Source organism: Oncorhynchus tshawytscha, linkage group LG05 (genome assembly GCF_018296145.1).
Source record: "Oncorhynchus tshawytscha isolate Ot180627B linkage group LG05, Otsh_v2.0, whole genome shotgun sequence".
In the NCBI taxonomy this organism is placed as follows: domain Eukaryota; kingdom Metazoa; phylum Chordata; class Actinopteri; order Salmoniformes; family Salmonidae; genus Oncorhynchus; species Oncorhynchus tshawytscha.
The window spans coordinates 25,220,226-25,235,114 of NC_056433.1; the positions used below are offsets into that span (position 1 = coordinate 25,220,226).

At 41.4% G+C, this 14,889-nt stretch overlaps 1 protein-coding gene across 2 annotated transcripts in view; it reads right to left on the reverse strand.

Moving 5' to 3' along the window:
* LOC112250364 (protein cornichon homolog 3-like) overlaps positions 1 to 13,349 on the reverse strand; it is a 45,496-nt gene extending 32,147 nt beyond the window's left edge. For both annotated transcript variants that reach the window (XM_024420448.2, XM_042321742.1), the window contains exons 1-3: positions 12,783 to 13,349; positions 7,693 to 7,761; positions 71 to 118 (exon numbers count right to left, since the gene is read on the reverse strand). In XM_024420448.2, coding sequence (XP_024276216.2) covers positions 71 to 118; positions 7,693 to 7,761; positions 12,783 to 12,860 — 195 coding nt within the window. In that variant the 5' untranslated portion in view covers positions 12,861 to 13,349. The remainder of the gene's footprint in view (positions 1 to 70; positions 119 to 7,692; positions 7,762 to 12,782) is intronic.
* Positions 13,350 to 14,889: the final 1,540 nt, after the last annotated feature.

Here is a 14,889-nt window from a genome sequence, read left to right on the forward strand (position 1 = left end):
CTAAATGACATATGCACATGAAGTAATAAAGGAAATGTTTTAAATAGGACAGTGTTCAGTGGCTATTTACCTTTCTCAGCAGGCAGCAAATCCTCTCAATGTTCCGGAGTCGCTCTCTCTGTTGGAGCCAAACAGGAAACAGTTACATCACCTGCATTAAATATACATATGGAAACACAACAGTTGTTCTGATGAGGTTCAGCAGTCCAAAAATAGGGGTATTTTACAGACCTTAGTGACTAGATAATGTAGTAAGTCCAACTGTCTAGTCACTAAGGCCTTTAGCATACTTGTTACAAGCTGGGGAGAATCAGGAATATTTCAGGAGCGTGTTAGGTATACAGGAGTGTTTTGGGTAGCATGATGCCGCTGGCCTGTGAAGCTGGATTTGCATTGTGTAGGCCCACAGTGAGACATGGATGATGCTGGTTCCTACCTTCCCACTTCTGCTGAGCTATAAGCAGACTCTGCATCTTCCTCTGCCTGTGTCTGTCTGTGTGTGGTGCTGGGGCTTTGTGGAGTCAACCCAGCACTGCCTAAAGCACTTGTCTACCCCCCACTTCTTGGCCAAGCGCTCCTCTCTCTGCAGAACTACAGTGCAACCAGAAACTGGCGAGGACATCAAGGGCCATATTTAGAAAAACCAATGCCAGGCGACACCATTTCTTGAATGGCGCATGTGAGCAGCATGGCATATGGCGATTACATAGAAACGTTCCCTATTTTGGGCTGTGCTTGTTCCTATGCCTGTTGTGGATGGATACCTCACCCTGAGAGTCCCAGTCTCTACATGTGTCTCTATCAGACCAAATTGACTTGGTTGATGTGCAAAATTGTCATACTTGGGATGATGTGTTATCTTGAGGAGAAATTATATATGAATGACACCCAAACAGACTTATCTTCCTCCGCAGAGTGCTGGTGAAAGGGGGGGGTTGACTGTTATTTCCCAAAAGCTACATTAATCAAGACTAAACATACATATTTGATTAGTATTTTGGAGAGAAAAAAACACTACAGAAGAACTTCCTCTGATGGGATGTATAATTCATCATGGAGTCGCCTGTACGCCTCTAAATAATGTAATCTGAGGTAACACTACTGTAGAAAGCCAGTCTAGCGTACATTGGAACTAAGACCATTGCAACGGTTCTACAGGCTCTGTGGGGAAAATGTGCAGTCTGGTGGCTAATCTCCATTTGAGCATCAGCCATTTTTTTATCTCTCATCTCAAAATCTGATACGACACATAATCTACACGTCAGTCCTCTTGGAATTGTTCTGGGTTAAGACGGTGGAAAATGTCTTCAATTGCCTCCTTTTACTGTACTGTTTTTCTATTTTAAAAGTGCCAAGTGTATTGAGATGTTTTAAATGCACTTTAAAGTTTGACTTTAAGGAAGTCCCCTTCCACGGAGAGAAATGTGCTATTATATTAAGAGTAGAGGTAGGAAAGAGGATGGGGTTGAGGAGACGTCAAATTGAGCTGCGGGTAGTCTCATATGCATACGTGAAGTCAAATCTGCAGAATACTTTGAGGTTCTCCAAGCACATTTTGCATTGCTTCCTCCTCCCCATGTCCTCTCACCACCCACTGCAGTAGTTCAGCATATGAAACCACAACATCTATGAGAAGTTACCGTAAATTAGCCCTATTTTGGGACTGCAGCACCTCACTTGGGCGAACCTGAATTTGCCTCAACACATGTTTTCCTCTCCTCTCCCATCTCGAGGAGTATGAACGAGGCCATGGTAATATATTCCAGTGGTAGCCATGGAGACGCCAGATAACTGCCGAGGTATCAACACTTCTCATTAGCAAGCAATTAGACAGGGCTCGCTTTGAAATGCTACTCAGCGAGAATTTGCTTGACAAGCAAGTGTGCTATGGTACTGTAAATAAGACGCACAAAAGTCAACTGAGGCTCAGGGTGAGAATAGTGAGGAGAGCTAGAGAGGTCAAGGAGCTGTTGAGAGAAGAAGAGGAGTGTTTGACAGTTGAGAAATCCGTCTCTGGAGTGTGTACCTTCACTGTCTAGAGTACACAGTACACACAGTGCTCTGTCGGAGGAGTGAATGAATATGGGCTAATTACTGGTTCACTTTCTGGAGATGAGCATTTCATATTTTATTTGGATCCCCATTAGCTACAGCCAAAGCTGCAGCGACTCTTCCTGGAGGTCCACACAAAACATGACACAATACAAAAACATGAATAGACAAACAATTCTTCAAGCTCTGTCAAGTTGGTTGCTGATCATTGCTAAACAGACATTTTCATGTCTTGCTATAGATTTCCAAGCCGATTTAAGTCAAAACTGTAAGTAGGCCACTCAGGAACATTCAATGTCAATATAATATCTCAATATAATACATTTTAAATGATGGCTTTAACACAACAAAATGTGGGAAAAGTCAAGGGGTGTGAATACTTTCTGAAGGCACTGACATTCCAACACACACATAGATTACCTACGCTCACACGCACACAAATCACACACATACATGCATAGACGCCAAATCCCCCCCCAACACCCCCCTCACACACACACACACACACGCACACACAGACACACACAGACACACTTTCACACTCCTCATGTACGCTGTTGAATACTCTATTTATTATCTATCCCGATTGCCCAGTCACAGTTACCCCTACCTACATGTACATAATTATCTCAACTACCTCATACCCCTGCACATTGATTCGGTTCCGGTACTCCTTGTATATAGTCTCGTTATTGTTATTTTAATGTGTTACTATTTCCTTCTTTTTATTGCACATTTTTCTTAATTTTTAACTGTTTTGTTGAGAAAGGGCCTGTAAGTAAGCATTTTATGGTAAAGTTTACGCCTGTGGAATTCGTTGCATGTGACAAATAACATGTGATTTGATTTGGAACATGTACTCATAATAACGGCCACACTGCAGTCATCCATTTTTGTTACAGCTGCTTACTGTTACAATTGCAAGTCCGGATCCTAATCTCTCAGAACCAGTTGTTCTGTAAACACTAACCAGAATCTTACAACATTAGGAACTACCCGTGTCCTTGGCTCTCCCGTTTGACGTCAATAATATTCATAAGGAGAGGAGAAATGTGACGATCCAGTAGTGGAGGCTGATGTACTGTCAGTATAGTGCAGTTGGTTCTCCAAGCTGGCTTTATATTATGACTTACCTTGCCTGAGATCTCAGGACTTGTGTCGGCTCCCAGAGCTAACACCTAGAGTTTACCCAGTGAGCCGTCATCCCAGGTTTGATATCTGGCCGATTACACGGGCCTACTGTAAAGCTTTTCTTGTAACAACAACAACAATGTTTTTAGACAGGACCCAGTATTATGCCAATCCACCCTTCACCCTTTGGAGTCACACTGACATATAACTTATAGTACTAATTTACTAGAGATCTAATTCAAACGTAACCTATAGGTTACACATGAGTAGTACGCAATTCTATGATCAGTCTTGGGAAATAAAATCAGAACATAAGTAATACTCCTCTCTCTGCGTGATAATGCAACTATGGTAACTGCTTCCCTTTCCTTGCATTAATTTATTCACCGTTTTATCAGTCTGATTTTTAATGCAAGACTTAGATTATATTATTTGCTTCAGGCTAATCCCTGGCTGATAGAACGTGAGTTCAGAGTCGGAGAAGCAACAGATGCCATCAGCATCACAAAGCAGGGCCCCATCACAAGAAGGGCCCTGAGCGCTGTGGGGAATAAAGTATTAAAGCATAATGTATTCTCATCAGGCTCTGCACTGGTGTGTCATCTGAGAGTCTCAGAAGAGATAGGCAGATAGGCACTGGCCTCCTCAAAGTAAACAACATAGGCAGTGCTGAAATACATCTGGGCTTGAATGTACGTCCCCATAGACCCAGAGGACTTATACACTACACACGAGGGCTCGCACACACACACACAGACACACACACGTCCACCTCCTTCTCGAACACAAACTCTCTAGGAATAAACCTACTTTTTTTCAGCCCACTGTTCTCTGTGTTGGCACTCCTCCCTGTGATAATAGGCCCTGTCTTTATATATGTGCCTGAAGCCCCAGAACCAGAGTCTCACAGCTGTGTGTGTATGTTTGTGTGTGAGGTTTGATTCTATATGTGTGTGTGTTTGTGTGTCTGTGGATCCCTACTATGGTTGCTCTAGGTCTAGTGTGAGCCCTGACTCCCAGAAAGCCCCCTGGGGGAAGGGCAGATGACAGTCAGCCACTAATTAGCCTGCTGCCTGGGTGTGAGGCTGATGTAGCAGACAGGGGCATCATGCACCCCAACAATCTGAGGGGGCACAAAGTATATAAGAATGGCTGGTGGTGGAGAATTGTGCATATTTCAAACACCTGAAACAGCTTGTTCCTGCAATCTATAGCCATAATCATTAGGCTTAATTCTATGTAAAAAAAAATGTATTCAAGCATACCTCTTGAGCTGTCTGTATCCTCCTGACTGGTGGTTCTTTATTAAATAAACTATATATTTTTCTCTGTATCTCTACTAAAATATGGGTAAAAGATTGAGAGGAATGGGAGTCTTATTCAGTACATTTAGTTATTGCTTGCTTTTCAAAATTCTACCAACCTTGGCAGCAGGCATGCTAACTATGATAGCTACTCTAACTTGATTGATAGCCTGGAATGGCTTCTTGGTGGCTAGTTATGAGGTTGGGAGATTGGGAATCTACAGTAGCTGGGCTAGCTAAAGCCAACTTCATAAAATTGCTAGACGGCAAGTCGTTTTAAAGAGAAACAATTATCTTTAAAACCTGTTAAGGAGGCTGCGAATTTTTGCAGCTTTTTGTTAAAAATCGCGCAACATTTCAGCGTCCTGCTACTCATGCCAGGAATATAGTATATGCATATGATAAGTGTGTGTGTATAGAAAACACTCTGAAGTCTCTAAAACTGGTTAAATCGTTTCTGTGGCTATAACAGAACGTGTTTAGGAGTCAAAATCCTTCTAAAAACTGTTCACCAAAAACACAAAAATAATATTCATCCGCCAGTCAATGTATTGTCTAAGGCTGAGGAAAATACATGGGGATCCCCTGTAAACGCCTACAGCTTCCACACGATGTCGCCAGTGCTGGCATTTTGGGGCTGCTTTATCCTTGGTTTTGTGACGTATAGGCACTTCCTTTCTTGGGGCTCACCACAGGATGTAATGAAAGTGAAAACATGGAGTATGATTTCAAGACTCGCTGCTATCGAATACAGATCGCCCCGTGATCAATTTGATAGATTATTAACGTTTATTAATACCTAAAGTTGGTTTAGATAAGTAGTTTGAAGTGATTTGTAAAGTTTATAGGCAACTTTTGTAATTTTAAAAAGTTACGTTGCGTCTTGTAAAGGGGCATTTTTCTGGATCAGACCGGTCTTCAGCAAATCACATTTTGGGTATACAATGACGGATTTAATCAGGAAAAAGACCCAATTGTGATGTTTATGTGACATATAGGAGTGCCAAGAAAGAAGCTCGTCAAAGGTAATGAATGTTTTATATTTTATTTCTGCGTTTTGGGTAGCGCCGGCTACCGCAAAATCTGTTGTTTTGTTGACGGTCTGGTATTCTGGGGGTGCATGCTATCAGATAATAGCTTCTCATGCTTTCGCCGAAAAGCATTTTACAAATCTGACTTGGTGGCTTGATTCACAACGAGTGTAGCTTTAATTCAGTACCTTGTATGTGTGTTTTAATGAAAGTTTGAGTTTTATCAAAAACTATAGGTTGCGCTCTAAAATTTCCGCTGATTTGATCCCGCCACAGGGACCTAGTCCATAACAAGTTTTAAAAACAAATCTGAGGGGGCACATGCCCCTGTGCTCCCTATGGGAATGACACCGCTGGTGGCAGAGGTGGTAAGGGTGGCAGGGGAGCAGGGTGGTGCCCAGGGCCATCAATTTCCAATCAGGACTCATGAGGTGGTCGAGGGAGGTAGGAGAGGGAGGGAGAAATGGTGTGGAAGAAGAGAGATGGAGGGAGAGAAAAAGGGAAGGTGGTATCCATGTCACAGTGGAAGGAAGGAGCATGGAGGCCATGGGGAGTGAGAGACTATGAAGTTGTGCAATGGATTTGACTAAATACATTTTTATGTCAAAGTATTTAAAGGTTGAGTAAGTCATATCAGAAGCTAGCAGTTTCACTTCTTACCAACAACAGCTGCAAATCTCAATAAAACTACACCACGTTTTGAAGTTCACTTTCATTGCTTGAATAAAAACACGATGAACTAATCTAGCAAATACGTTTTGTGGTCAGAGTGCAGTACTTATTTAGTTCCATAGCACAAATGTTTGCTAGCAAGTCTTTTAAACTGGCTTGAGCCAGAGCCTGTCTGGGCAGGTCCAAGGGGTTGCCTAGCAATGTGTGCCTCAGTGGGAGGCAACTTCTGCATAGCCTGACAAATTTTCATTTGGGAATCTGTTTTGACCAAACAGCTAGTGCGACAGCTAAAATGGCTTTGAAAAAAAATCTGCACAGTGATAAACGACACAATTTCTTTAAGTGGCAAAGACTGAACCCTCAGGCTCTTTCTTTCTCTCTCTCTCTCTCTGAGATCACAAGTATTAGCATCAAGTTAAGTATCCTGGTGCTGTTCATAATTACATGCAAAGCAAATGCTACAAAAAATAAGTGTCGCTGTACTTTGAGATAATTTTCAAAGCTACAATGACTTTGAAAAAAGTAACTCATACATTTGCATTTGATACTGCTCAGCAATCCTGTTCCTCGAATACGCTGTCTCTCCATCCACCTTTTCTCTCTAGTTATCCCAAAGGACACACAGCTGTCAACGTTCAAGTGCTGCGGCAGTACAGTCAAAGTCACCTCTAAACTGTGTTGTCCCAGGGACATCATACCTAAACTGCTCAAGTCATTCTCCTCTATTAAGGAGCCAGAGGGAATAATAACCCAGAAACCCCAGAGGGGATTCATGGAGCGGAACCTGTCCTTTATCAACCTCAGTGTCCCATCTCTTCTCTGATGAAGGGGATATAATTTATACAGAGCGTGCACCTGAAATGGCACTACATGGTACGTGGGCCCAGGTCAAAAGTATTGCACAATATTTCAGACACAGCCAGGGTGTTGTGGCCTTTAAACCTGTGATGTGAGGTGCCTGTCAGCCACTCAGTCCCAGTCCAGAGGAGGAGGAATTGAACAGCATGCAGCCATCTGGGTCCTGTTGTATTAATGCAGAGCTGCAGATGACGGAGGGAGATCTTCTGGAGCAGCAGGGTGGCACTACACCTGGCCGCGGCCCCTGGTGCTGATTCCACACCTCTTCCAAGTCCCCCCCTCCACACACACACACACACACACAGATACACACACACAAAGACACGCACGCAAGCATCAGGCACGCAGACACACACGCACGCATACACTAACACACGCACCACATATTTGCCCAAAACAATCTGCAGACGCACTCACATGCTCTAAACACGCTGGTTACACATGCATATTCCAGATACCACACTCATGACACATCATACACTAATTCACCACGAGCACATCCTACAGTCACCACACTTTACACACGCTCACATATTCCAGCCACGTTTGCCAAAATAAACTCACTCCTGGAGTCAGAGAGCATGTTTGACAGTAGTACATGAGTAACATGTAAGTGTACTAGCACAGCAGAGAAACACACATACCGCATGGAGTGGATTGCCCTGATCGATGGGGACCTTAAAGTCTGCCTGCAGTTCATCAAAGGCTGTTATCTGAGAAAGAGTGAGAGAGAGAGAGTGACAAAGTGAGGAAAAAGAACAATGTGTTTTAGTTCTCTGCTGCATCAGTGTTAATAACTCACAGTGGCTGTGTCAGTGGCTGTAGCTGTGTCAGTGGTTCTATAGGCTGTCTGGGAGCTAGCACAGCGATTACAACACTGCATGACAAACAGGATCAATCAGACAGACAGAGCTGCATTAGGAATAGGACTAGAAGCAGTGCTAGTAATTGCATAGGGGGGTATCGTCTTTTATAGAGACAGCTGACATTGCATGTCTATTCCCTGTGGCCATTCAGCGGCACAGCAGAGGCAGAGAGTGGATGTGTTTGCATGTATGTAAGTCCTTAGGGTCATGTGTGTGCGTGTGTGTATTTTATTAATTTGTTCTGTGTTACACACACACACACACACACACGCACACACGCGCACACACACACACACACACAGCCAGCCAGCCAGCCAGCCAGCCATATTTCCCTGTGGTGTGATTCTGGCGGCTGGCTGGCGGGCTCTCTGTGTTGATGCTCCCTTAATTCATCACGGGCCAATGGCAAACAACATGGATGGACTGTTTGTAAACACCTGGGGCAGTGGGGTGTGATGAGGAGATGGAATGTTCAGCAAATACACGCTATATATTCATGCTTATCATCCTCACCATATGACGTGACATCTTGTATGCACACAGCAGACATGCCATCTTTGGGTGGTTTCAATAGAAGTCTTTGAATTCAATGTTGCCTAAACTGACACAGTGACACCTCCTGCTCACCAGGTGAAAACATACACTACCGTTCAAAAGTTTGGGGTCACTTAGAAATGTCCTTGTTTTTTAAATACAATTTTAAAAAATTGTCCATTAAAATAACATGAAATTGATCAGAAAAACAGTGTAGACATGGTTAATGTTGTAAATGACTAATTGTAGCTGGAAACAGCTGATTTTTAATGGAATATCTACATAGGCGTACAGAGGCCCATTATCAGCAACCATCACTCCTGTGTATCAATGACACGTTGTGTTAACTAATCCAAGTTTATCATTTTAAAAGGCTAATTGATCATTAGAAAAACATTTTGCAATTATGTTAGCAAAGCTGAAAACTGTTGTTCTGATTAAATAAGCAATAGTCAATTAGAACATTAACAATGTCTACACCATATTTCTGATCAATTTGATGTTATTTTAAATGTGCTTTTCTTTCAAAAACAAGGAAATATCTAAGTGACCCCAAACTTTTGAATGGTTGTGTACATCCATACATGGGGATGGCTGGCCGCCCTTGGTCCACAAACTCTATGGTCGACTGGCAACTCAACTGTTATCTTTGTTTGTGAAAGACCCTGACTCTCTTTGAACACATTCCCTACCATACGTCACTGCCATTCTACTTTAGGCATTCATATAGAAATAATTACATAAAAAATAACAGTACAACCGCGATGCGGAGAACATAAATTCTGATGAAAAAGACGACAAGTTCAATGTTAATAATTGACCAGCTATGGTTAATTATTCAGGAGTATTTTAAAACGCCTGAAATGGGTTAATTTTGTCATCATTGGGTGCAGGACTTCTCTATGACTGGAAAGGCAATCATGGACTGACAGGTCTGGTCTGCTCACAGTCACAGTCATTGCAGGATGACGCCCCAAATCAACTCACTAAACTGAATACCAATAAAATGTCTGATGCGCCCAGTGCAACCGCTTGGAAGCTTCAGAAATGGTTCCTCGGTGAGTGGAGACTGCCCATTTGGGGATTGCTGCTCTTTTTGATGTGGCTGCAGGCAGCAGAGCTACATGAAGGGAATGGACTTTATACTGTGTGTTTTATTTATTTTATTACATTTCCTGAAGCTTTCGATCAATACTTTTTTTTAATGGCATTGGTTCCATATCTGGGACTGGGCGTTTCTGCTTCGTCATGGTTGACTGGCCTTAAAAACATGCTCACATCTGTATAGGCCTACAGTATATCTCCAAAGACCAGCATGGCAAGTAACATTTTTGTTTCCCCCCCTGGCTCAGAATAATAAAATTCCTATCTTCTCTTGCCAGGAAAATACAATTTCATTTATACAAGGCAATATAACATACAGTGAGAAACAATGTAACTTAATGTAATTGATGTCACATTGATGGATGAACAACCTATGAGGAATTAATGAATGTGTGGGACTACGTGCAAAACCAACCACAAAGGCTGTGTTTACACAGGCAGCCCCAAATCTGATCTTTTTTTCCACTAATTGGTCTTTTGACCAATCACATCACACATTTTTCAGAGCTCACCTGATTAGTCAAGACTAGTTCGTGAAAAAAATATCAGAATTGGGCTTCCTTTATAAGCAGCAGGACAGAAACCAAGTATACAAATGACTCCTTCATAGTTTCCTCCTTCGATTATGGTAATTTAACCGGCATCCACTAAAAACGTCAGAAAAACTAAAACAACAATAGGGGGAATTTTATGGCCACAATGAAAGTGAATGATGTTAACTTAACATATGCCCTCTTAGCCAATGGACTTTCTCTACACATCATATGGGCACAGGGGTTTACCCATAAGTCACTGGATCCAGAGGAGCAGTTCACATGGTGATAATGACACTCATAATACATTAGGGGCTTTGCTACATGGAGGGAAATCACTCAACCATTTTCTGTCGGCGAGTGTGGAGCTGAGCGGAGTGCAAGAGAACACAGTTCATTGGGTATGTTAATTAAGATTCCCCCTAATCTGTTACAAGCAGTCCCAGGAGTGATGGTGTAACCGGGATTACATTATTGATTACTGATCATTCAATCTGGACAGAAGCTAGATAGCTAACCAGCGAGGTGTGATTTTCCTTCCACAGACTGAATGACTTTTAAGGGTATTGAATGAGATTATCTTGTTATTGATCAACCTTGAACATGTGTTAAGCTAGATAGAGTCGAGGGTTTCAGCTTAGTCAATGAACTTGACGACTGAACGTCAGCTTGTCTTTGTCACTACCATAAAAAATAAATTTCACTGCTATAGATAGAACATTTCAGAGTCCCCCGAAGCCCAGAATGGGGAGTGCTGTGGACATGGAAGCTCAACAAATCATATCCGTCAGTCAACGTAGTGTCTGATAAGGTTCTCATCAGTCAGCCTCAGTGCAGTACAGTACATGCCCTGTGAGAGATGAGACCGCCTGTTAACAGGCAGTGATTCATGACAAGACATGTCCTGATATTCTAAACGTGTCAGGAGAGTAAAGAGGAGGAGACGTAGGTCATGCTACACCTGACAGGTCCACTGAAAAACAGGCAGAACTGTAATAAACCTGTCAAGTAGAGGGATGCAATATTTGGCAGGACAATTAGATGAAAGAGAATGAATAGTCCCACTGGGCACAGACATCAGTTCAACATAGTTTTGATTTACATTTGGTTGAGTTGTCAACTAACTGTGAATTCAATGTGAAATCAATATCAAATGTCACCAAGTCATTGGATTTAGGTTAAAAGCTGGGTGAAGAAAATACATTGATTACTGATTACTTTTTGCAAATCCAATGAGCTTTTCTATGTTGATTCAACATCATCAGATTTATATTTTTGGTTGAAATGACTTTGCTGTTGATTTAACCAGTTTTTGCCCAGTGGGATGGATATTTACTGTAGGATGTATGGGTACATTGCACTGTCAGAGTGTATGGGATCATGTATTACAATTACTCAGATTATGTCTGGATGACAGGCATGCTGTAATGTGAAAAAGGGCTGGTAATTAAAACCCATTTATTTGACTATGCATGTGACATTGCACCATGTAGCCTGCATAACATACTATTCTGATTTGTCTGTAGCTTATGCCTGTGTTTGTGAATTGAAATTGCCACCCTGCCATCAGAAGCATTGTGTTTCCCATAAGTCTCAGTTAGTTGGAATATGGTGCTTTACAAGACCACAGTTGGGCCAGATATATTGAATATACCGTATGTATGAGCTGTTAGTTGTTTTGGATAACCGGGTGTGTGAGTTTGTGTCTGTCTGTGTGTGTGTGTGTGTGTGAAATGACCACTTTACAGTATATTACAGTAATATAAACAGAATGAAAATATCCATGTTGATAATTCTGCTCTTGGCATAAGCTGTATGTTCTTAAGTAGCAGGTAGACTAGATAAGATCTGTCCACTTGCTTTGAACACCATATGGGCCTGACACATGTCATGCATCCAGTAATTGCCTGGGCTCAGAAGTAAACCTGAAGCTCTCCTTCATTCTCAGGTCTATTGCTATGCAAAGGTACGCCGGTCGATGGGGGCCAAGGACTGTGTGGACCGAAATCTGTCTTTATATAAAGTTCCGCAGGAGGGCGCAAGGGCTTTCAGAGTAAATAATTATATTATCCAAATATTGTAATACGTTCTTATTGGCATTTCTGTGTTGCAGGGTCTCCCGGCTAGTTTGAACAAAGACAATAACACACAGATAAAACTGTGTGCGGAGGAGAATTCGTCTCAGTCTGTCCAGCGTCTCTAACAGATTTCCTAATCGATTACAGAGGTGCATGATGACTGAGTCAAGTGAATTGTAAAACCCTTTGATGAAACCATAGCTAAAAAATCTGCAAAAATAAAATAAAACTGATATGACATTTAGTCAATTAAGTGGAAATGAGTGGTGTTTTATGCTAAACGTCTGAGATACAGGTTCGCACATGTCAATTTGGGGATGTATTGCATTTTCCTACCCATTAGAGAGCGTGGCATCAGCAAATGGGGATCTTAATAAAATTATAATTCAAGTTAAAGGTTGGGCATTGAAACAGCACCTTTGCATACATCGAATAATGTATTAATTATCTTGCGCAAAAGGCCAAGAGGTTGTGAGCAGGTATAAATACACTAGGCTATCACGCACCATTATGGAATATTGTCCATAGCCAAAATCATTCATAATCATATTAAAATGTATTTTCACATCTTAAAAAACGTATAACAGCAACAAAAACAAGTAATAAATCACCCACTTACATGCCATATCGCAAAGAAGATCAGGGAAGCACAGAGGACCAGTGACAGCATATAGCAAAAGGCAGCGAAAGTGAACATAATTGAATAACACGAAAAGAGGACTCAGATGAATCACATTAAAAAAATGAAATGATTAAAGTGCCATGGCAAACCGAGGGGATAACGACTCCATCCATCACTTTGCTTTTAATGTTTGCAACAAATTGTTGCAGAACGTCTCCAACGAAACGCGCATCCAAGGTCTCACTTTGAAGTCGAAACGTTTTGCGGCGCAATTTCTTAATTGGAAATTAGACCAGTGGCCTAGACTTGATGAAAACGACAGACATTTCAATGCAGAGATTACACAACAAGAATATAAATCATATAAATCCAAGCGATGTCTTGAAATGGATATCAAGAGATTCAAATTATGCTCAAAAACATCCCGGATAGGAAGAATGCTTTGGACAGGCAAATTACTAAAGATAATCTGGTTGGCTACAATGTGGCGGTATTAAAATAGGAGCTCCGCAACACTCCTGGCACTCGTAATAAACGGTGTCTTCAAACCACAGTTAACCTATAGCTCCACGATTCCGAAGGCGCAGTCTTGCGCCCCAACAGGTGGATTTAAAGGGCCAGTGTTCAGGCAGTAGTGTTTATCTAATTTATCTTCCCATTTCCCATTCAAAAGCATATGCTTTTTAGGATTTTGAAGTTTTAGCAAATATAAATTACTGTAATCTATTGTTTTAAAGCAAGTGAAGAGTCGACAGATTATCTCAAATAATAAGACACATCCAACATTTAGGCTACATAGATAGGGTTTAAAAATCTAAGTACAGCAAAGTAAAAAGATGCCACAGATTATTTACATTTTGAGTGTGGCTCCGAGAAATTTATTGGGATAGCAATACGAATTGCAATTTACTCTGCCAAAACCTTTGACATATGTATCTAGACTAGGGCACACCAGGGCACCATTATGGGACAGTCAAGTTTATGTCTTGACTAGGTAGTAGCCAGGCAAATGCTTAGTAAATTATCTGTTGGCGCCATCTAGTGACTATGGTTACATAGTATAGCCTACTTGTCGGAACATACAAAAAAACATGACACTGATAAATTGTTGTGACAGATAATGACACCATAATCAGAGGCGCCTCTGGCGGTTAATTTTTTTTTTTTTAATTTAGGAACTCAGTCGGGGACTCAATTTACTGTTGAGAGTTAGTAAATTAGAATACACAAGGTGCAATTTCTAAATTTGGTAGTGCATCAGTTTTCCACTTGTTATTTCAGTCACTGTTAGTCACTCAATTAACCCCATGTCACCTAACATTTGTAGCCCATGTCAGCTAACAACCATATCTCGTTTCTGACCATAATGATGACAAAAAAGCAAACGATGCTGTTTTTAAATAGTAGCCTACAAGAAAAGGTCTACATTTGTAAACAGCACTTGGTCAACAGTACTATTGGATGGCTGGCTAGACTACCTTACTTTGCAACATGTGTTTTTAGCTGACATGGGCTAATTGAGTGACTGTCAGTGACTGACATAATAAGTAGAAAACTGCTGATGCACTACCAAATTTCGAAATTTGCCTTCATAAAACCTTTACAATGCCTATATAGATCCTTCACAAATGATCTATAAGCAAATTCATACTAAAATGTGTTGTTATAACAGGTCATGCATCTGACACTTTGTCAATGTGGTATAGGCCTGAACCTTCCATGCTTTGCACAAGTAACCCTCCCATCATCTCTGGGGTTAGAGCTCTGGTACCAGACCCTAGCCAGACAGGTCTGACCTTATACATTGGTTTAGGGCCGGGTCGGGGCTGTTTTTCATCAATAACTAGGGGTACGGGCAAGGCTTGGGTTTCACTACTGTAAATTGAACACTAACATTTTGAAGCTGAGCCATTTGCACTATTTGCTTCCACGTTGTTAAATATAAGACAGGATACATTTTTTTCAAAGAAAATAATAATGTTCCTTGAACCCCCCTGGTTTAATAAGATGGGGTTTTGTAAATTATGTAATTAGATTGACGCACTGAAAACTCAACCAATCTGATTTTTAAAACAAATAGAGACTTCCCAAGTGTCCAAAATTA